Below are 23,802 nucleotides of genomic sequence, written 5' to 3'. Positions count from 1 at the left end.
GATGCAATATATATATATATATATAACTTTTTCGAATTAACTTAATAAGATTGTCGATTACTTTTTAATTATTGTTTTGAAATAAATTTTTTTTTAAATGAATCGTTTTTCTCGCGACTCTAGAACATCAAATTTTTTACCACTAGTTTACTTACTCTTCAATCTGTTGACAATCCTAAATAAATCTTAAGGATTTATTCCCTAAAGGGCGCTTTTAATTACATATTTTATTCTTTATTTCGATCTAACCTAAACAATAACGTCTCTTAATCGCAGAACATAATTAGATCATCTTAAAATGTTCCTTTGTTCTGAATTTTTTGATATGTTGTGAATTGTGAATAACAAACAATTCTACTTTTATAAGATAAATCTTGTACATTACGTTAAAAATAAAAAAAAAAAAAAGCCCGACAAAGAGTTTTGTAAATATATTAATAAAAAAAAAATTACGATAATTTTCGTCCGCCAAAATATACAGATTCAAATACGATTATTTGTTATTTTTAGTAATAAAATAATTATATAAATTCGATAATTAATGATGTTAGATGCTATCTATTTTTACCCCTCTCTTCTCCCGGAGGACACAGAATAAAGAAATCGATTCCTCTTGGTAATTATGCGATGGTTTTTCATTCAGAAATCTTCGCCATACTGACAGGTGCCCAGATTTGTAACACGAAAGTTTATAGTGAGGCACATATCAGCATCTTCTCAGATAGCCATGTCCTTCAAGCCCTTGAGGTGCGAAGATTATAATCAAGAGTAGTCTTTGGATGCTTCGGGAACGGTATAGCCGAGCGCTGAATAACACAGTCAGACTGCTCTAAGTACCGAGTCACTTTGGCGCTAAAGGGAATGAAGCAGTGGTTTCGTTGGCATGACGGGAATCATCTCAAACGCTCCCTTCACCTGAGCCTATCATTCCCAGCCCATCTCGATTACGGGAACTTGCGCAAAAGATGGGACAAGCCAAAAAAAAATGTGTATAGCTACAGCTAGGTTATTCGAATGTGTTCACCTGAAACTCACTAGTTATTTGCACATGTAGAAACTTGCAGCGCAAGTTTTTTTAGTCCGGTTTAGAATTTTTGGGTACGAAACCTTGAATCTATCAATCCTGGGGAAAATCGCGGCGGAGAAGTTGAGGGCTGTCTGCGTGGCGTCTTGCCTAGACTAAATTTTATAGCATCGTCTGCTTAAAATAGCATCCCTCTCTAGGAGACGTCTCGGTTTCGGGTGAAATGTTGTTTTCAAGAAGGGCACAGAGAACTCCTTGGTCTATCTGAATTTAAATAAAAAATTTCCGTTCGGCCTTAAAATAAACATTCAACTTTAAAAGTCTCGTCATTAATTCAATCCATGAAAACGCAGACTGTTAACTAAAATAAATGACAATCATTGTCAAAAGGCAAAAGGAGATTTACTAATAACCGCTACCTCGCGAAATTCCGATAATTTGATTTACAAGAGACATTACTATTTAGGTTCGACAAATTTAAGCCTAAGTATAAATAAGCGACAACCTTTAGACATTAACACTAAATATTCACTATTATCCAATTTTGAGACATAGAAATAAATACAGAGACATGCCGGACAAACTTTGGAAACATAAAGTGTTTGTGTGACACCGATATGTCAGTTACATAGAACATTTGAGCTTTCCAAAAAATTGATTATAAAAGCTCATTTGATCGTTTTAGATATGTAAAGAACGACTTTTTTTAAATATTTTCATCTACAAAAACACTGAAGCAATTTTTTTTAAGTTTAACATCACATCCATGCATAAATTTTTTGTTTATTTTACTGGAAGTTTACGAAATATTTTGTTTTATTCATCATGGAATTTAATTAAGAATTAATTTTGAAAGGATCATTAAATTCTTTAAATTTTTGAATTTTCACTTGAATGTTAAATTTAACCTGAACTATTTTTGATAATACATATATTTTTCGGTTAAATATTTTAACCAAAATTAATTCAAAATTAAAGTAGTTACAAATTTTTTACATATCCTTGTATCGTGTTTTCACCATTTAAATCGCTAAGTTATTGTCGTGTTTTGATCCCTTTTTTGAATAATTGACTTCCAAACTGTGGAAAATCATTACAATATTTAATTATATTATTTCTAGAAACCTCGATGGAGTAATTGACCTACCCACCCTTAAATTAATTAATTTTTTAAGAAATTCACGAAAGGAAAATATGTGACAATGTTCTTTACAGTTTTATCCCTTAAAAGGTGCTTTAATGACAGACATCGCTGGATAAAAATTAGGTTCAAATCAAACTTATCTCTTATTGCATTAAAAAATTTCTAAATTCCTAAAATATTGAAATAAAATGCTCTGTAACAATTTATTCAGAAAAATTTCATCTATTTACAATTAATTGGTGACAGCTTTGACTAAAGATGTAACTTCATCATGACGCTTGACGCTGGATTTGAGCGTCAAATTAGAATTTCACTTAGCTAAAAAATATAGAGTTATTATATCCAGCGTCAAGCAATCGCGACAATATTGAAAGTCGATATCTCGAAATATACCTACTAAAACACTCTGTTATGCAATGAAATACTTATATACAGAGGTGTATAAGAAAATATAAACCAAAGATGTGATGCTGCTAAGTTTTTTTGTCGATAGCATCACGTCTGACCACGTTGACTGATTTGACACTCAAACTTAGCGTCAGCATGAAAATATACCTTTAGTATTATTTGAATCTCAATTTCAAAAAGAACTCGGTCCGATTACTTGAAAATTTCACAAAAAGCATTTTACCGATTTCTTAGCATTGAAGAGATCAAATGTTACAGACAATTAGCTTAAGCGATTCATGGTTTCTGTTTTAAGTGGTAAAAGTTTAATTGAAATAACGAAAATAGCGTACCAAATAGAATTTTCAGGAAAATTCCTGTCTAGTATTTACATAGTCGTGATCCTACATTATGAATTACAATTTATAGATAGCGCTGTTGTGCTGACATCAACAATACACTCATCATACACATAAAAGTGCGCTTTATTTACAAAATTTTGGAATACGTTCAAAGAGTATAAAATTCTGATGTGTATGAATTGCTATCACAGCTCCATTTTGATTTTTAAACAACAAATGAAAGACATTAAAAAAACACCAAATTATGCGGGATATTTGAGGATACAGAAATAATTCAGCTAGAATGATTTGAAAAAATAGAAGATCCACCATAAAATTTTGGTGTCGTTTATATAATATTACGTTTTGTACAACAATCACGAGGACATGCAATAAATGTGTATCCATCCATGGAGATAGAAGTGTAACGTAACGACATTTATAGTTACCCTACTAAAAATTTACCAATACACCAGTTTTTTTTTTTATTAACATACTTATGGAATTAGCATTTTTTTTTTAAATGGTATTATTTCAATTATTTCAGGAACACATTAATTGTTAATGGTTCTAGTGAAGAATCGTTTACCAACAACTGCCGATTTTTCATGTTCCATAGTCTAAAAATAGAATTATATTATTTGTCAATTTTGAAGATTATCGTTAATATTGACTTAAGATAAAATTTATTATTTTTGTTGAGGAAAAAAATCAAAACTCATTAACACGCCTACTTTAGATAAAAATTTGTTTTTTGTAATCTAGGTGTAGTTATCAAAGCACGAATTATTGATAATTTTGTTAGAATTGTCAACATGGTCTACATGATAACACTTTTTATTATATTTTGTTGTTGTTTTAGTTGGAAAAACGTGGAATTGGTTTTTCCAAATTTTTTTTAAACGAATTTTGTAAAATATACTCGCATAAACAGCAAGGAAACATCATAAAATCAAATTTTACCCAAAACTAAGCTAATCGCATCTTGGAATACGGTAGTTAAATTAAATCGCGCAAACTAAGGATAGATCACTACAGAAAAAAGGCGGAAACATTGTGTGATTTTTCATGTTTTCATATTATTCTTTGATAAACAGAGAGGCGGATTTGCATAAGGCGAAGTAGGCCGGTGCGAAGTTACAAAGAGGAGAGCGCGTGGAAATTTTTAAACAAACATGAAGTTAAGCAAAAATTACTGTCCGTTAATATTGACATTTGTACAGTTATCCAAATATGAGACAGTCTAATTCATATAATTTCTACAGAAAGAGAAAATTTTCATAAAAATGAACAACAAGCCTTGAAACTCTGAATAATCAAAGAATATATGAAAAGGGCACGAAAAAAATATGAAAGAGAGAGCTCACAGCAAATGAATCTGCCGGAGATTACTTCTTCATTATCTGGTCGGGAAGCATTCAGAGTTTAAACAAAGTTCTTATTTAATAACGATAGTTCGAGCCGGAGAACTGCTTAAAATACCCAACGCGCGATTTTACACGTTTTAAGAATCAAAGAACCCAACAATAAAAGACCTTAAAAAAATCTTTATTGATAGATTTTTATTAAGGAGAAAGCTAATATTTGAAACTGCCAACGGGCGTGAAATTTCTTAATACATCTCTGCCAGATGATAACACTTGTTATCATATTTTGTAGTTATTTTCGTTGGAAAAGCAAGAAAATTGGTTTTGAAGGATTTTCGAAAACAAGACCGCATAAACAGGGAGGAAACGTCATAAAATCAAATTTTTCCAACAACTAAGCTAATCGCATGTTGGAATACGGCAATCAAACTAAAATCGGACAAACTTAAGATAAATCAACCAGTCAAAAAATTTTTATCAAATTTACATTTTGACTACTACGCATAGCATTTCTCAAACAAGAAAATTTGAAAAATTTTAAATTATTACTGATTAAATATTTACGTAAAGAAGAAAAAATGTTTACTTACGAGAATACATTCATTTTCAGTGCATTCATAAGTTCGTGTAACATTTGTATCATTCGGTCCAACCGATTTTGTTACTAATTTTCCATCTTCCAAAGTGGTTACATTCTAAAATAATCACCCAACAAATTAAAACAAACTATATAGCAAAATTTAAAGAAAATTAAAGTTACCTTCAAAGTAACACCACTTGGCATATGTTCCTCATATTCTTCACCTTCGGTAAAGTTCAACTCAACGGTACGAATCAAAGTACAAGTTTTAATGGTCCATTTTTTATCATTGCTTGAATACGAAATTTCTAATGTTGGACTTGACATTAACATCATCTTTCGTGGAAGATATGGAACTCCAACCGCTTTAAAATATTCATCCAAATTCTCATTTCTTGAATGTTTGTAAATTCCTACAATTTTTGGTGTTTCTCTATCGCCAGCGCCCGCCATATTTTTAAATTTTCTACTGTAACAATACGTCAATAATCTTTTCACTTTTATACACTTAAATAGAGTAATTTTAAATGAAACTATAAACTTTTTCTTTTATATGAAAATTCTTATCTCAATGTCATGAATAAGTCATCGTTTTAATTAGAATAAACAAACAAGTATAGGGTTTTTGAAAATTTAATTAGCCATAATGGTAATTAAAATGGGAGGAATTTATTAAGGGTGTGACGTAAGCATTCTAATTTATTCCAACACCAAATCATCTCAAAATCGTTATAAATTTTCATTCATTTTAAAAAGGATAGAAACAATTGAAGATATTTTTAGATAGAATATAAAATAGGGAACGTCATTTTGATATGCAAATTAAGAAAGCCATATTGGAATTTTCCAATTCCTTCATGAAAACGCAAAAAAGCTTTTTGAACTCATCTCGACATAACAATTATGAAAATTAAACCACCTTTCCTAACTAAAAGCATAATAATTTTTAAGCTTTTAAACATTTAAATAAATCAATACCTTAATTATGGAAACATAATCAAAATATTAATCTATTACTAGAGATTAACTCCAACACCTAGGACTAAACGTAGACATTTGTTATAAGGAAAAATTTTAGCAAAAATGATTAAAAATGCGAACAAGAAGAATAAATAACATCCTTTTAGAAGATTCGAAAATAAGTTTGGATTTAAAAATACCACCATATAAATGAAAAATCGCATGCGCAATAAACAATAGAACATCAAGTTACATTCAGATATAGATTATTTATTATTAGTTGTTTTTAAAAGTATTTGTTTTACATAAAATATTTGTTACATCTATTGAAATTATTGTAAACTTACTTAAGTTATTCCGTAAAATATATTATGTCTGAAAAAGATTTGGATAAACGATTGGAGGAAGATGAATGGATGGTAATAATTGCAATCAAAAGTAGTTAATACATTGATTGGTTGATTTGGAACTAATCAAAAGTCCCTATACATTTATGTAAGAATTTCAAATTTATATAACCTGCATTTTTTTAGATTCGACCATGCCATGTTTATAAAGAAGAATATTCCGATTGTAAGAGTATTAAAGCAAGATTTCATCAATATTTTATTTTTGGGGATACTATCGATTGTAGTCAATGGAAAAATGATTATAATAACTGTTCAGATTGGGTTGATAGAAAGGATAAAAAAGCTGCTGTAAGATATTAGAAATTAGAATTGGAAAAATAAATGAAAAACAAGTAAAATGTTTGTTTTTAGGTAAAATTAATTGAAAGCGAATCTGCACGCCGAAAAGCCCGTTTAGATGCTCATGATAATAATACAGTTTGGGAGAAACGAAAGGAACCACCAAGTGATTGGGCTCGACCGTTACCTGAATGGATGGAAAAAGAGCATAGCGTATCATATTTAGGAATTAAATCCAAAGAATTAGCCGAAGGAAAAGCTTCTCCAAATGATCAATTTCAAAATAGAACTTTATGTGTAATAATGTAAAAATATTTGTATCTTGTACATATTTAAATAAATAGTTTTTTTTAATAGTTGGTAAAACTTGACAGTATAAAACTAAACTATATTCAAATTCAACTAACTTCACGTTTCATTCAGTTTCGTACAATACACTGAAGGGTGTGAGAATTGTTTATTACTTACACAATTTCAAACGTATTTATTTATTTTCGAAATTAGCGATTTTCGACTACATGTTGTGTGATATAATCAGTACAAAATTAACCATATCTGTGAATATAATTTAAGAATTAACAACGATATTTTTTACAACGAATTCAAATAAAAAATATTTAATTAAAAAAATTGTAGCGGTCTTTTTAGACATAGAACTGTCAAAGTGTTTATATTATTATTAAGAGAGTAAATACAAAAAATAATTTATAATGGCAACTGGTAATGATAATTATTTGGATATTTATCGAAATTTCTTTGATAATTTTGCAACATCGTTAAATCCACATGATCAATTACCAGTAAAATTAGCTAGTTATAAGTTAAATAATGATGAAATTACAGGTGGGGTTGTTGATTGGACATTGCAATATTTGAATCAAAAGTGAGTAAACAAATTTTTATTGTTATGATTCATAGTGTTGTTTGTTTGTATTTTACGGTTTCCATAGAAAAAATATTTTAGTCATTTCATTGAATAATATTTAATTAGACTAGGCCAAGAATTTCAAGGATGTACATCGAAACAATTTTCGATATTCATTATATTTGTATGAATTTGTGAGCTATTTTTTGGAAATTAAGAACTCGAATTTACTTACTTATTCGTCTGTTGACGTGACATAGTTTAAATTCCACGAATTATTATATTTTTCTAGAAAAATAAAACGTAGTTGCATTCATTTAAAAATAGTTTCATTTATTTTTGAAAATCAATAGATAAAATAATGATAAATGACGTACTACGTAGTTGGCTTTGAAAAAGCTCATAAAATTTAATTATATTTTATGATGTTGAAAGGATTTTACTTAAAACTTTAATTATTTAGAGTAGAAACTATTGTCTGTTTATATTTATTATTGATACAGGCAACCTACAATACATTCACGTATAACAAATTGCATAAAATAAGCACAATAAATTTTAGTATTCCGTTTCAAAATTCCCGAATTTATTAAAAGGGAATACATAAATGTATATAAATTACCAATATTAGCTATTTCTCAGATTGGAAATAATTTCAGGAATACAAATTTCTTTGTTTATATTATTATTTACAAATGACTTGATATTTTACATATTCAAGATTCTCCCCAGGCGATAAAATGTGCTGAAATGATCCTGGAAAATGCCAACTGGCTCTTTAATTAGAATTTTTTAATGACCTTGGAAAAGGGGAAAAATATTAACAATATGTTCCTCAAATTTAGTGTGTAGGATTTGAAAGAATCTTTCAAAAATATCAGAGAAATACTCAAATAAGAGATGGTCAAATAAATTATTTTTCATTAGTCTAGAATCTAGATTCTAGATTTCTAGCACATTAAAAACTAATAAAAAATATTTCGAAATTGTACTTTGCTCGATTTTATTGCTTTTTCAAAACAGGTATAGACATGTTTTAGTATCATATTATTATTTTTTTTAATAATAAAGCAGGCAAAATCCTGTTCTATATAAAAAAAGTTTTATTTCGAAAGACATTTATTTGAAAATATAAATTGCATACAGGTCCGGCTTAAGTTATACGGGGGCCCTTGAACACCCAGATTTTGAGTTGGCTACAGCGTTTTAAACTACCACACCTTTAAAAATTATAGATTTGCCCGGCAGAATTTAATTATACACCTACAATTAGTATTATTATAAATAAATAAAGTATGACACAACAGATGTGTAATATTAATTAAGTATATTTAACTAAATGTTTGAATAATAATTAAAAATCCATTATCAAACTATTTTTTTTTTGTTATAAAAAAAAAAAAAATAAACTCGGATGTCCGATTTTGGATATACTGTTATATGTATCCGGTATTATAACAAAACAAGAACATAGTTGTAGTGTATTTGCGGTTCAAGTTTTGTTATCAACCAAATTTTAATGATAATTATCTACAGAATGTTCTAGGAAGAATGGTAAATATTTATGAACAATAGAATAGATATGTGGTAGATATGCTAATTATTAAATTTCTGATCAATGACAATCTTTGGTTTTAATGATAGTCCAATCATCTTAGGATTTCACCCGGAATCAAGCGGAATAAGCTGAATTCTTGTACAAACCTTAATTTTGATATTACAAAAGTTGTCTCTTAAATATTCATTAGTGGAAAAAAATATTTAAAAAGAAAAGTGAATTTCAAGCACTGCGATTATACCCTTTACTCTATCGATTTGAAATTTGGATATGTTATAAGCACTCATATTCTATCTGCCCTGATTACTTTATTTTTCGAAAATCCTGTTAATTTTCTCAATTTTCATTGTTCACATCCAGATATAGTGGAATACCAAAAAGTACCTAAGTGTGAACAATAAAAATTGTGAAAATTAACAGGATTTTCGAAAAATAAAAGAAACCAGAGCAAATATCCAAATTTCAAATCGATAGAGTAAAGGGTATAACCGCAGTGCTTGAAATTCAATTTTAACTTTAACCATTCTTATCTGGAAAACCGCTTTTCTTTATAAACATTTGTTTCCACCAACGAATGTTTTAGAGAAGTCTTAAAAAAATTATAAAGTTTCACGCCAATCAAATGTTGATTCACGCCATTGAAAAATGTGTATAGAACCGACTTAACTCAAAACTTAATGTTTGCTATCCGAAACACCTTGTACAAATCAGAATGAAAATTTTTAAATAAATAAAAAATAAACAAGTATTTTGTTCATTTCAAATTTGTGTTTAAAGAATTTATTATTATTATATTCGTTGTGTGCGTAGTCATGGTAGGGATAATAAAATCGATGCCAGCGCTTTAAGTGAAAAATTTTGGAGATAAAGTGGGCTGTTATGACTAATTTGCAATTATTTACATGTTAATGATATAGAAACTGTCAAATTAAAATGATTGAAAAACACTAATTAATTAAACTTAATGCATTAAAAATTGTGAAAATAAGAAATCAAATTGTACAAATATTATTTTTCAAATGTTAATTATCGTAATTATTTATTTAAATTTGTGAAACAAGAATATTAAATTTTAAATGTAAGTTTTCAATGCAATCCACACAATTATATATGCATCCATTAATTCTATAATTAAAGTAGTGTATCGTTGTCATGGAAACGAAATTCACGCTCGGAGCGAATAATAATTCATGTAAAGTTGATTATTTAAAAACAAAACAATAAATATTTATTGTTTTTGCTATTGTTATAAACTTATTAGGCCACCCGCATACACTTTGATGTCAGATTCTCTTTCCAGGAAACAAACTGAGGTTAAATATTTCAATATTGGGGTAGCAAAAGATTTATGAACTTAGAATGATTCTTCTATCTGTATCGGTTCTTTATCCAATACAATATTGGCTTTCCGGAAAGGTGGAGTTTTCTAGGGAAATACTGCATTCGAGAGCTTATAAAGCAATATAAGCTCTCGAAAAAAGTTTTGAATACTGGACGCTCTGCCTGGCGGTTAAAATGGGAACTAATATTAATAAATTTTTGACACATAAGAAGTGCATTATAAATGATTTAATTTCATAATGACGCTTGACGCTGGTTTTGAGCGTCAAATAAGGGTTCCATCTAGCCGAAAAAAACCTAGGTTTAGTTCTCCAGGTTGCTTTAATAATCAATTTAGATTTTAAGAGGCAAGAGATATAATAACGTTTAAAACTAGAAATTTGATCCTCATATAAAAACTAAAATTTTCTATTTAAAATATTTTTTCGAAAATCATTATTGCATTCAAACAGTTACAGAAAAATGCTTTAGCCAAAGGTTAGAGGACATTCGCCTGTGTCCATGACTTTGACCTGAAATTTTAGTTTCAAGGTCATTTGACCTTGATCTTCAAATAATCTTGAAAATTTACTTTGGTTTAAAAATTATTAACACAGACGAATGGCCTTTATTGTCCTTGATTACTTTTGTCTTAAATTTATTCTAAAGTTAGCGTATTTTCTTTCCATTAAATGCAATAATGACACGCTTTAAAGTCGCATTTCCTTCGAAAGCTAACGATTTTCGAAAAAATGTTTTTGAATAAAAAATGTTAGGATCTAAATTGACTATTAAAGCAACCCAGAGAAGTAGGTCCAAACTGATGTCAGAACATGATGTCTCCCACCCAACTCTGCCACTTTTGCTCAAGTTATTTTGTGATTCGGTAGCTACAAAACGAGCTACTAGCCATAATAGATTAAAATGGTCTACCCTGTATAAACTACCCTGGTAAAATGGTCTACCCTGGTGTCTTTTCATTGACCAAAAATCTATAATATTTGACAATTAATGAAATAGTTTTTTTAAGGAAAAATTTTTAATATTTTGATAGTATTATATAAATAAATAATGTTTTCTTTTTTAAATTACAGACACTGCCCGTCAAGTTTAACTGCAATTTTAACACGAATTGTAATTGATGAAATCAAACAAACATGTAAAAATCAACCAGCCGCTTGTGGCTACAACGCTGATATAAAAGGTAATCTACATTTTGTACCATTTCTTCTCCTTGAATTTGTATAAATAAACTCGGATGTTTCTTTTTCAGCTTACGAACCATTAAAATTGATGAAATCCGTCATGTTAAAAGTAAATGAAGTATGCTTACGTTATTTGGACAACAGTGAATTGTACAGTTTACGGTCATATCCATCGTTACAACAACCATACCATGCACCGATTGTATCGACATTTGCGATTAAAAATACCAGACGATTTATGGAAGATCGTTATGTTTATGTGGATGATTTGAATACAGTTTTTGGTGTACAGGTAAGAAGCCAAAATATTCGCCAAAGTTCATATAAACGATAAAAATCAAGTTCCTTTTTTTTTTTTTGGGCTGTTTAAATTATTTTTTTTAAATGTGACTTTTAAAGTTTCTGAAAGGAAATATTTTTAAATGGTTACGAAATATGCCCTTTTCGAATGCAATTCCAGATGGTTAATATAGTTGTTTTTAACCAATTTGTCAAATATGCCCGATGTTCGTGTTTTTTGGATCTAATTTACAATTTGAAACCTAATTTCTGAAATATGCCCAATTCGACTACGATTGAGTAGTTTATGAGATATTATGCTAAATACTATTCGGAGAGAGTATATATTGAAAAAGTAATTACAGCATGAAGGGTCAATTAATAGACTAATTTATTGGTCTCAAAACTAATTTTAAATATTCAATTTATTAGTGGACACATCAGGAAAGTAATACCAGAGCTGCATTATGAATTTTAGGCATTGTTCACCTGTGAGCTTTTTTCCAAGAGAAGATTCAATACGGTAGTAGTTGTCTGATGTCGAATTTGCCATATTAAGGTAAAACTAGACTTGATACCATGACAAAATTTGAAAGTGAATTTAAAATTGATAAAAAAACGAAGAAGTTACAAACATTTAAAGATTGATTGCCCATCTCGTTTTAACAAAACAAAGTTTTTTATGTATTTAATATGCATCTCTATGGTGATATCGAATAATGACGTCACTAACCTATATCTTCCTCTTTGTTTAATTAGGAATTTTAAACGTTCATATTTTACGTACTTCTAAAGATTTTCGAAAATCAACTTCACTTTTGTACCCGTGCAGTGAGAATTCTTCACCTATTATTATAGCCAAACTTATTTCAATTTTTATTTATATTTGGGTCTGTAGGATACTGATGGGCCATCGAGTTACTATGCAATATTCGACGGTCATGCAGGAGTTGAAGCAGCCGCTTACAGCGCAGCACATTTGCATCAATATTTAGCTGAAAGTCTTTATTATCCAACAAATCCAGAACGTGCTTTACGCGAAGCATTCGTTCGCACAGATGCTGCATTTGTTCAAAAAGCTCAACAAGAGGTATGTTCGAATTATTTCAATTATTTCATGATTCTATAATAGGTACTCGTTTTTTTCAGGATTTAAACAGTGGCACAACAGTTGTATGCGCTTTGTATCGTCCAAAACAGAATAAATTATATGTCGCTTGGGTTGGTGATTCGATGGCATTATTAGCAAATCATGGAAGTATATTACAAATTGTGAAAGCACATCGTCCGTCACGAATTGTAAGTATTGAAAAATTTAATTACTACATTTCATGTAGTAATAAAAAAATATTGAGACCCTCTTAACTTCAGGTGTTGTGAGATACCTGGTAGGAACTAAGTTCTTTTTATTTTAACAAAAAATTACGAAATTTGAAAAAAAATCAAGTCTGTGGCATCGGAGCTCCTAAAGGGATGTACTGATTTTGATTTTTAGTTTGTTGTTGTTTTAAATTAAATTGGTTGAGAAGGTTCTTAGCAAAGTTTCAAGAAAACCGGTTCATCCGTTTAGGAAATTCGATGCCACAGACAAACACACAGATACACAGATAAACATGTGGCCTCTAAACGGTTAAACCGAATTCATTTCTTGAAAAATAGCTATGAACCCTTTCGATTAATATACCTATACAAACAAGTAAAATTGGTGTATTCGTTTAGGAGCTACGATGCCATAGATAGATACATAGACACGTTAAAATTATAACACCTGTTTTTTTGGAATTTTCACGCATTTGAAAGAAACGATGCGAATGTTTTGGCCAAAAATATCATTAAATTTGACTGTTGGAAAAATGAAATTATAGCAAAGTAACCTAAAATAAAAACAAAGTTTTCTTTTAATGGACTTATACGACAAACTCTTTCATAGTAATGAAGAATAGGGCTTATCATTTTAAAATCACGTTTCACTTTTGTTTCGGACTGAATGATTTGTAACCAATGTGATAAAATGAATAGCAAATATCTTCTATCCTATTCAAACTTATTGCTGACAGTCCGAAAAAAAAAACTTACTTGCGCTTAGGACATGATGGAAAGGTCTATTATATGCTGTTAAACTGTTAAAAAAGTATCCGCCGGACTTTTTTTTTGTCTAGCCCCCATTTACTGAACTCGCGATAAAGAACATAGTTCCGATAGTGAAATTTAAAAAAAAAGACAACTTTTGTTACAATCGTAGAATGGTAGGGAAGAAAGTCATGGAATTTCAACAGAACTGTATAGCGTTTTCTTGTAAAAAAATCCATAAAACACAGACCCCGAATTATTTTTAATAAAATAAGTTTAAATTCTCAAATTGATATTATTATTCTAGGATGAAAAAGAACGAATTATAGAAATGGGTGGTCTTGTCACATCCTGGACCGGTGGTGTATGGCGTGTCGATGGATCCTTAGCTATATCACGTGCTATTGGTTCGTATTTTCTTGTAAAATTAAATATTAAAAATCATAAATTTGAACTAATTTTCTATCATTCGTAGGTGATGCTAAATATAAGCCGTACGTTACCGGAGATCCTGATATCGCCGCAGTACCATTAAATGGCGGAGAAGATTTTTTGATTGTTGCCAGTGATGGTTTATGGGATTGTGTTAGTGAAGATCAAGCTGCTGCATTTGTTTATCGTCATATTTTCGATAATCCAGGTTAGATTTTTCTATTCATTATTTCTCGGATCCAAATTTGATATTCTATTAATGATGTCTGAATTTCTGAAATTTTTAAATTGTATTTTTTCTCATGTACTATGTTTATCTGCTAATTGCTAAGAAATGTTCAAGATAAAGCGCCCTGAACCGAAATTCTGAATTTCAAGTTGTTATTGAATTTCAAGTTAAATCGGGAACGATTTTTTGTTCTCAAATTGAATAAAAGTGATTTCCTAAGGTAATTTGAACCCATAAAAACGATAATCGATTCTGAGAAGTTATTTCTAAGGTAACACCTTCAAAACCACTTTTAAATCGATAATAACGAATTCAAAAATGTAAGCAGGAATTCATTTCGAAAACTATCATTTCAATTGAATATTCAAGTAGATTTTCGTAATTTCTGGGTCAAGTTGGCTCAGCAACATGATATTCCATGAAATCAGAGACCATAAAATAATATTTTTTTCGATTTTCTCAATTTTTTTGAAGCGGTTGGTATGAAAAAATTTTTGTTTGCGAATTGATCGAAAATCATTTTCTAGGTTAATTTGAACCCGTAAAATATGATCATCGAGTCAAATTTAATGCTCGAGCAGTTATTTTTAAGGTTACACCATCACAACGACTTTTAAATCGATTATTTCGAATTCTAAAATGTAAATAGCTAATCATTCCAAAACCTACCATTTGTATCGTATTTTTAAGTAGATTTTCGTAGTTTCCGTACCAAGTTGGCCCAGAAACATGATATTCAATAAAATCAGAGACATATTATTTTTTTTCTATTTTCTTGATTTTTTGAAAAGGTACTACCCCTTAGAAGATTTTTAAAAAATCAGAAAAACTGTTTGATTTCAAATTGATCGAAAATCATTTCCTAGTTTAATTTGAACCCATAAAAAACGAGAATCGAGCCTTATTTAATGCCTGAGTGGTTATTTTTAAGCTAACGCCTTCATAACATCTTATAAATCGATAATATTGAATTCGAAAATGTACACAGCTAATTATTTCGAAAGCTATAATTTATATCGAAATTTCGTAGCTTTATCAATAAGCGGTTAGCTATTAGAAAAAACTTGTAAAGTATAGTATACAAGGACATCGAGCGGATGACATTAGAGACAAATTCCCTTGTATACGGATGTCATGTGAGGAAATCACAATAGATTTTTCCTACTTAAAAAGAATTGAATATATTTTAAATATTTTATTTACTCAAAGAAAGAGAAAAAAAAAGGTGATCGTAACAAATGCTGATTCAGTAGTCGTATAAATTGTAAGAATATAAAAGAGGGTTAAAATAATAATTGTAGCCACACACTAGATCACCCCTCTTAACAACATTGTGTGTCCCAACAATGTTACACTACTTCTCTATATAGTTTTTTTGTCTCCCCCTACCCTATATTATAAAAAATTACCCCATGTATTAGAATACTTGTTGTAATAATTGGTATTTTATAGGTTGTTCGAATGTTATACTTACCAATTTCGAAGTGTATAAGTTTACTTTTGTATATTTTATTAGATTTGACAATGAAATTGAGAACTTAATTTAGAAAAATGGATACCCTCAGAACTGTCTTTAATCTTTTAGATGCCCTGGGAACATAAGGACCACGGGGCCCTCCTTTTTTTTTAAACTTCACTTGGCAGCTAGTTCGAGAACGTACTTCATTTCTATATCACGTCATTACTGACATACAGATTACTGACACTCATTCAAAAAAATCGATATCGGGGTTTTAACGGAAATACACGTTTTGAGGATCCCTGATTCCAAAAAAGTGGTTTTTAAAAAATGTTGCGTCCGTCGGTATGTCGATATGTCTGTTACCAAGATGAAGCTTTCAATTTTCAACCGATTTTTCTCAAACTCGGTACATAGGTTCAGTTTGGTCATAATTCCAGACGATTTTTCATTTTTTCCCTAGGCCTTTTTTTAAGGGTACTTCCCTCTAGACCAAAACATGATCTTGTGGTTTTCTCAAAAACGGCTCTAACGATTTCGATTAAACTTGACACAAGGGTAGACCTTGAGGTTTTTCTAGGATTGGTAATGTCACATATCCGGGATAATTGGAGAACACTCTTGGGCAAAACTTTTTTTTGGGTTTTGTCAAAGACGGCTCTAACGATTTCGATTAAACTGAGCACAAGGCTAGACCTTAAGGTGTTCCTGGGATTGGTATAAGCCACATATCCGGGATAATTCGACAAGGCCCACACTCTTAGGAAAAACTTTTTTTTTGGGTTTTCTCTAAGACGGCTCTAACGATTTTGATGAAACTGGGCACAAGGCTAGACCTTGAGGTGTTCCTAGGATTATTATAACCTACATACCCGGCAAAATTCGAGAAGGCCCACACCCCCAGGGGAAACATTTTTTCTGGGGTTTTCTCAAAAATGGTTCTGACGATTTCAATTAAACTTGACACAAGGCTAGACTTTAAGATGTTCCTAGGATTGGTATAAGCTATATATCCAGGAAAATTCGAGAAGGCCCACACCCTTGGGAAAATCTAATCCCATATCAATTTTAATGTAATAAAGTCTTGTCCGAGGTTTCGGACCGTTTATTTCATATTTTCATCAGCTAATTCCAGTTTCGAAAGTTGTTTTTTAGCTTTTAGTTCGTTAGAAGTGGTTACGCGCGTTAAATAACACGCTAAAAATTGGTATTTTTTTGTGCTTATAAAATTAATTATTGTGTTGAAAGTGTCCCTTAAAGGAAGACCTTTAAACAATACACTGAGCTTCCAAGAATCCCTGGCTAAGACTACCTGATGTAATAAAAGCATGTCAGATTTGTTACTAGGACTGGCAAGACGTACTATGAGTCAGGACTATTTGGCTACGATTCTGTGAGAATGTACAGCAGATTTACTAACAAATTCTTGTAAAATTTATCACATCGAAACAAATAACATTATTTTTATTACATAGCATAAAAATTGTTGTTTTTTGCAAAAAATATTATATTCTTCATAAATATTTTAACAATTATGATAGATATAACGCTCTACTTGAATGAATGGCTTGAAAGATAATAAATCACTTGATCCCACAGGAGATATTTTATCTTATGGGAATAAACAAACAACAGGAAAAAAAAGAACAAATATCTTTCTAAACAAAATCATATCTTTATTATACGCTATTTATTCCTCTTAGAAAAGTCATTTTCTCATAAAATTATTTATTAAAAGTTTGAAAGTAGCTAGAAAAATTAATCAAACTAAAACTCGTTTTCGAAAGACTTTTCGTTTGTATATAAGTGACAAGTTTGTGAAAGAGGAAAATTCATAACTAATTCAAATTTTGAATTTCATCAAAATTTAAAATTGAAGGGCAGACAAATGTGAACAAATCGTCGCTAAATGAATGACTTTTCATTTTATGAAAATTTGCAACGAGGGGGGAGGGGCTGTATGTCATATTTTTTAATTTTGTTATAATTTTCAATTGAACAAACAAAAATTTTAGGTGGTTAGTTTAGACAGTTAGTAAATTCGCAGTGATCATGCGCAGAATTTCCTGAGACCGTTAGCTGAGGCTAACTCAAACTTTATCCGACTCTGTCCTTCATATTATGCTTTCGAGGAAGTGTAATATTTGTTCTAATTCTTATTAGATGAACTTCTAGGTTACCTTAAAAAGATTAGTTGTTTATTTGACGAATGTGATTAGCTCTCAAATCAAAGAAAATCACTAATAACTTAATATAGTTTGACTATTCTATAAAGTTGGTACGGAATCATCGTTGAGTGAATACATGACCTCTATATTAAAAAAAAATTTCTTTTCATACTTTCCAACATGGGATTTGTAAACAGCGCCATGTTTGACATAAAAATTGAATAAATTGAAAATTTAAAATTTTTTCTGTTTTTATAATAAAATGTGTATATTTTCATCAATAATCGATTTTTCGTCTACAATTTTTTTTATTTATTTAACATTCACTTGTTGTGGCCCAAGGGCAATAAATGTCACAGAAACATACAACAAGGGTGTTATGTGTCTTCACTAAAAGCATGTTGATGTCAATATTCATATATGCGAGGGTTGTGTTTCTATATTCTACAACAGTCAACCCTCCCCTCAACTAAAATTGACTACATATACTGAAAAATGCTCCAAGCAATAATATTCTGTAGTGTACTGTTTTTTTTTGTTAATTTGAAAAATTTTCCTTTAATATTATCTATAAAAGATTCGTCCACATCAATCATTATTCACAAAGATTCGATTTACATTTTGCGGCCTTATTGTGTATATTTGAAACTAATTTTCTTGGATTTTTAACCGACATCAAACAAAAAAGGAAGAGATTCTCAATTCGATTGAATTTCTTTTTATGTTTGTTACCTCAGAACTTGAGAACTTGACTGGGTGAACCAATTTTGATGATTCTTCATCTATTTGAAAGCTCGTGCTTCCCGTGTGGTCCCATTTCAATTTGGTCTAGTTATGACAATGGTATCTATGCGAAAACCATATAAGTCATAAATTTGCATTGAGTATGTGCGCGACAAATGGGCGACTAATTCAGCATCACGCCAACTGATTTCGATTTTCTTATTTTAAGGGACAAATTAGTTAGTGTACTTCAGATTCACTAAAAATCATAAAATAACAAAACTTTTAACAAAAAAAAAAAAAAAACGACTTAAAAAAAAATTAATTTGGCACTAAAAAGTAAAAAATAACGAAAATGTAATGTAGTTACAATTATTGTTATTTTTGGAGTCGGTGTCAGCCAAGTTAATATAGCAAACTGTTCTGTCACAGTTGTTTCCTTGGCTGACACCGACTCCAAGAATAACAATAATTGTAACTACATTACATTTTCGATATATTTTACTTTTTAGTGCATATTAATTTGTTTTTGAATTGCTTTTTTTTTAAGTCGTTTTTTTTTTTGTTAAAAGTTTTTTTTATTTAAAAATAGATTTTTTGTTCTCGATTGATGTTTTTCAATTTCTTCTATCAATGTTTTCAATACGGTAGTTGCCTAATGTCGAATTAGCCATATTATGCATAAAAATATGAAACTAGACTTGATACCATGGCAAAATTTGAAAGTGAAATTAAAATTGAGTCGCAAGGGAATTGGGCGAATGTATGCGGGCCTTCACTTCCACTTAATCGTAGTTTCTCGCATTGTAACGAAAATTATGCTTAACGATAGTTTGTAAAAGTTCGAGAGAATGCGAATATTTCTCTCTAACAATCTTTGACGAGGATATTCAACAAAGATACTCCACGACAGGGATTGGGGATAAGATTATTTTTTATCCAGCTTATAATATTCTTTCATCCCTTCTTCAAATCCTCACAAAGTAGCCCAATGTAGGGTGAGAAACGAGTATGTAGAGACTTTCGCTCTTGGGTTTCCGAGTCTCTTCCCCTTGCTTCGACTGGCATCGATAAAATTGTCGTTTTATGCAATACTAGCTGGATTAAGAAATAATCGAGTAAATGAAACTTCTCAATTGTGTCCTAACTTAACCTTCTGTTTTTTTTACAATAAAATACAAAATAATTTCTACAGATAAAGTTTCATCTCTCACATGTGTTAAGAATGTGACCATTTTAGTTTTCTAAACACGTCATAAGTCAATCATAGAATAATTAAGTATTTCCAATGACGTGATTGAATGTCTATAAGACACGAAATTAGGTATTTTATAATAATAATTACTAATTATTTATTCATTACTGAAGTTTTACAAATTAGTTATAAAATATTAAATTATATCCAATTCAAAAAAAGTAATTTAAATGTATTATTGAATTTTGTGGCTAAAACTGGCGAATGATTGCTACTAAAAAGTTAGGAATAAGAAACTTTCTTATCAGAGTTATTTAAGATAAGGTATCCACGCAACTCCCAAATACCTCAAAATTTTAATTCAGGTTTAATAAATTGTGACCAAGAGTACAAATTTGATGAAAATATGATTATTTTAAACAATAATAGCTGTACAATTGTTTTAGGTTAGGTAAGGTTAGGTTATATTGACTGTCCATGAAGGACACACTTAGACTATAGAGCCCATTGTGATACCATATATTTGTTTTACCACCTTTCCGCTGATTATTTTGATTTATCAGTTCCTCAATTTCAGAGACTGAGTGCACCTCTTTCATGCATATACCATGCACTACATCAGCCTATCACAACTATTAATTAAATTAATTTTGTTGCGAAGGCGGAAATCGAACCCGCTATCCTAAGCATACCGCAGGCGGAATTGGTTACGCCTTAACCAACTGAGCTAATAGGGCGACCAAAAATGTTTTAAATTACTTCAAATTTTTTTAAACTATTCGGTTTTCTTTTTCGATGGGAATTTATAATTTTAAACATGAATTATAAATTTCCAAAAATAGTCACAAAATCCCAAACAAAAATACTTAAGTACGGCATGTTCGAGGTTGTAAGCAAGCTTATCGGTGCATTTTTTTGTCGGACAAAATATTTTATTGTTTCAATAATTATTAATGTTATCAAGTGGTCATAGTGTCCAACAAATTACCTGCTGAATTTTTTCAGACTTTAAACTTCAGCACTTTGAAAAAAAGTCGTAGAGAGTAGATTGGTAGATTCCACCAATCTTGACTCCTTCTTGATTGTAGTTAGACTCCCCAATTAAAAGTAAAATTGGTAAAATTGTTTTACTGTTACAAATTTGACAATCGTAAAAAGTATTCACCATAGTAATGCCCGCGGATAAATCGGTACGATAGAAGCGCACAATTAGTTTTATAGTTTATACTGTTGTGTAACCATTAACTATAATACGAATATCATATGTTATATTATTTATGGTATTAATTTTAAACTCCATATGTATATTTTACATCCATATACAAAAACTTTTTTAATTTAACATTTAACTTGCTTTATGTTTACCGAGATGTGGCTTTTTGTTTTAAATAGTAGTGATCAGAGATCATTTTAAGCACATGAGCGTTAAACTAAAAAAACAAAATATTAATATGTGAAATTTTTAAAATTTGAAAAACCCCCGGCAAATGAGATTTATTTTTTGTAAACCGATTTTTGGAAACTTAGGTATAAAATGCTCTCAATCAAGTCGGTTCGACCGTTTAAGGGCTACTATGTCACTGAAATACACACGGGCGCACAGATATACACTTTAAACTTAGAACACTCCTTCTTTAATCAATATCAAAGTGATGGTCAAGGACATCAGATTAGATGAAAAGGATACTTGAGAGAGCTATCATTTTTTGGGACATATTTTTGGAAATGTTTTAATTGAAATTGAAATATTTGAGTTGACTTTGTTCTTTTGAATTATTGTTTTGAATTACATAATTATTTTACCATTTCAATTTTCGAAATGAATTGAGCCATGTTTATTTGACCATTCATTTCCATGGTAATTTATATGTTAAAATTATATGTCATGCCTTTGCCAAACTGAATCAATTTTGAAGATCATCGCTGATTTTTTAGTTTTTTCGGGTACAAAACTCTAAGTTCGCATATGAAACATAGCTAAAAACTCTCTCCGTTAAATTACCTTTCAAATGATACCAAAAAAACTAAAATCGGTTCTTCCGTTTAGGCGCTACGATGCCACAGACAGACAAACACACATTGCGATCAAACTTATAACACCCCTTTTTCAGTTCGGAGGTTTTTTTTGTCATCAATTTCATCTGCTTTGCCTACTGCTAAAATTATATTGTATATAGAGGTCGTTTGAGTATTTAACACCACACTTTTTTAACTTGTAATAATTGTATATTCCATATGTAGATACCCTTTTTTCCACACTTATAAATTTTTATAATTGGTAATACCGTTAATACATATTTATAATATTATATTAATTTAATAGCTACTACCATTAACATACTACAATACTATGGCAGTATAGCTATTATTGTAGCTTAACAAAAACATATTTAGCTAATGAATAAAACATACAGAATATCACACATTAATAGGCTATTTAAGCTATTTATTTATTGCTTTATACTGTATATTACCTATGTTATGTTCAATTATTTTTTTTTTTTTGTACCTAGCCGAGTCTAGGATCAGGTGTAGTATTTGACAGGATGTCAAGTATAAAGGAACAAAAGTTACTTTTATGTATTTTTAAAGGCAATAGGGGATAATCCTGATGTCGAATTGGCCATATTACAATAGACTTGATCCATGACAAAATTTGAAAGTGAATTTAAAATTGATAAAAACACGAAGAAGTTATAATCAATCAAATATTGCATTCAAAGATTGTCCATCTCCTTTCAGCAAAAAAAGTTTTATATGTAATCTTTCTGGTGATACTCACGTATGACGTCACTTGTGGATATATTCCTCTTTGTTTAACAAGGTAGGAATTTTTATGCACGTGCAATGAGAATTATTCATCTGAAGTGATAAAAAATTTAGTCCGATCTCTTATTTGTAAAATACCAAAAAAGTCTTTGTTTTTAGCAATTTTATTCCTCAACACTATGCCAAGTCCTGTCATTTTATCCCTTTTAAATCTCTATAACTGAGACTGCTACTTACCTGTAACTCTATATGCGACAGTCTTGCGTATTTAATATATGGTATTTAAGACCCATTTTTTAATTTCGTGGAAATAACGCTGATTTTGTCTAAAACTTCTATAAGTGAGAAAAATTAATCCAATATCTATATATAAGCAAGAGAAATTGGTGTAGAGGAACACTTGCATAAGCGAAAAAAACATTGTACTCTCGATTATCCAGGTTCGATTGTATTTGTTTTTAAGAATTTAAATAATAAACAACCACCGACAAAAACGTGCGAATCATGCTGCAATTATAATGTACCATAGGTCACACTCTAATATTCCTAAAGTCACCTTCACCTATTGTACATGCTCTCTGCTATATTTCGTCCTTGCGGTCCACTTCAGGTAACAGCAACATAGAATATATTTGATTGAAATTGGAAACCTTACAAGTTTCTCTTATTAGCATCCTCTTCTGGTAATCAACACAACTGGTATTTTGATAGTTAGGAGCAAATAAGTCTTCTTTTTTCCCACTTTTCTACGCTAAGCTATAACAAAGAAAAAAATAATTATAAAATTTAGTAATATTATCATGTATCCGTGGTACATCACGTTGATCGGTCCGAAGTACATTTCGATGCGTCTTTTAAAACTTGAGCTTCTCACCATTCTGTGTTATCTTTCAAACTGAATTATGTTATTACGACATTATGTGTAATGTGATTTCGATAAAAAAAAAAAAAAAGCTAAAATGTACATAAATGAATAGTAAAAGCATAATTTTGTACTTCGAAACACCAGAAAATTTTATTTCTACTTTATTCGAAAAC

General features: G+C 30.0%; 3 protein-coding genes across 4 annotated transcripts in view; 2 read left to right on the top strand and 1 right to left on the bottom strand.

Annotated features, from left to right (window-relative positions):
* Nucleotides 1-1,998: 1,998 nt before the first annotated feature.
* LOC123294645 (sodium/calcium exchanger regulatory protein 1-like) lies at nt 1,999-6,248 on the bottom strand. Of its 2 annotated transcripts, XM_044875742.1 has the most exons (4): nt 6,151-6,248; nt 5,024-5,312; nt 4,854-4,958; nt 1,999-3,516 (listed from the first exon to the last, which is right to left on the bottom strand). In XM_044875742.1, exons 2-4 carry the CDS (start codon nt 5,294-5,296, stop codon nt 3,451-3,453), a joined length of 444 nt encoding a protein of 147 aa, XP_044731677.1. In that variant the 5' UTR covers nt 5,297-5,312; nt 6,151-6,248; the 3' UTR covers nt 1,999-3,450. The 2 variants fall into 2 exon arrangements, with proteins under 2 accessions (XP_044731677.1, XP_044731676.1); XM_044875741.1 differs by lacking the exon at nt 6,151-6,248 and having other exon boundaries at nt 5,024-5,370.
* LOC123294644 (UPF0545 protein C22orf39 homolog) lies at nt 6,041-6,812 on the top strand. The gene is made up of 3 exons (XM_044875739.1): nt 6,041-6,222; nt 6,337-6,501; nt 6,565-6,812. Exons 1-3 carry the CDS (start codon nt 6,175-6,177, stop codon nt 6,799-6,801), a joined length of 450 nt encoding a protein of 149 aa, XP_044731674.1. The 5' UTR covers nt 6,041-6,174; the 3' UTR covers nt 6,802-6,812.
* A 375-nt stretch (nt 6,813-7,187) lies between these two features.
* Nucleotides 7,188-23,802, top strand: part of LOC123296273 (205 kDa microtubule-associated protein-like) — a 324,574-nt gene continuing 307,959 nt past the window's right edge. Inside the window, exons 1-7 of the mRNA XM_044877735.1 lie at nt 7,188-7,375; nt 11,330-11,439; nt 11,509-11,732; nt 12,618-12,809; nt 12,869-13,018; nt 14,097-14,196; nt 14,265-14,429. Of these exons, the coding sequence (XP_044733670.1) occupies nt 7,203-7,375; nt 11,330-11,439; nt 11,509-11,732; nt 12,618-12,809; nt 12,869-13,018; nt 14,097-14,196; nt 14,265-14,429 (1,114 nt within the window). The 5' untranslated portion in view covers nt 7,188-7,202. The remainder of the gene's footprint in view (nt 7,376-11,329; nt 11,440-11,508; nt 11,733-12,617; nt 12,810-12,868; nt 13,019-14,096; nt 14,197-14,264; nt 14,430-23,802) is intronic.

The sequence above is a fragment of the Chrysoperla carnea genome, chromosome 3 (assembly GCF_905475395.1).
Source record: "Chrysoperla carnea chromosome 3, inChrCarn1.1, whole genome shotgun sequence".
Lineage (NCBI taxonomy): Eukaryota > Metazoa > Arthropoda > Insecta > Neuroptera > Chrysopidae > Chrysoperla > Chrysoperla carnea.
This window is presented reverse-complemented; position numbering and strand designations above follow the sequence as displayed.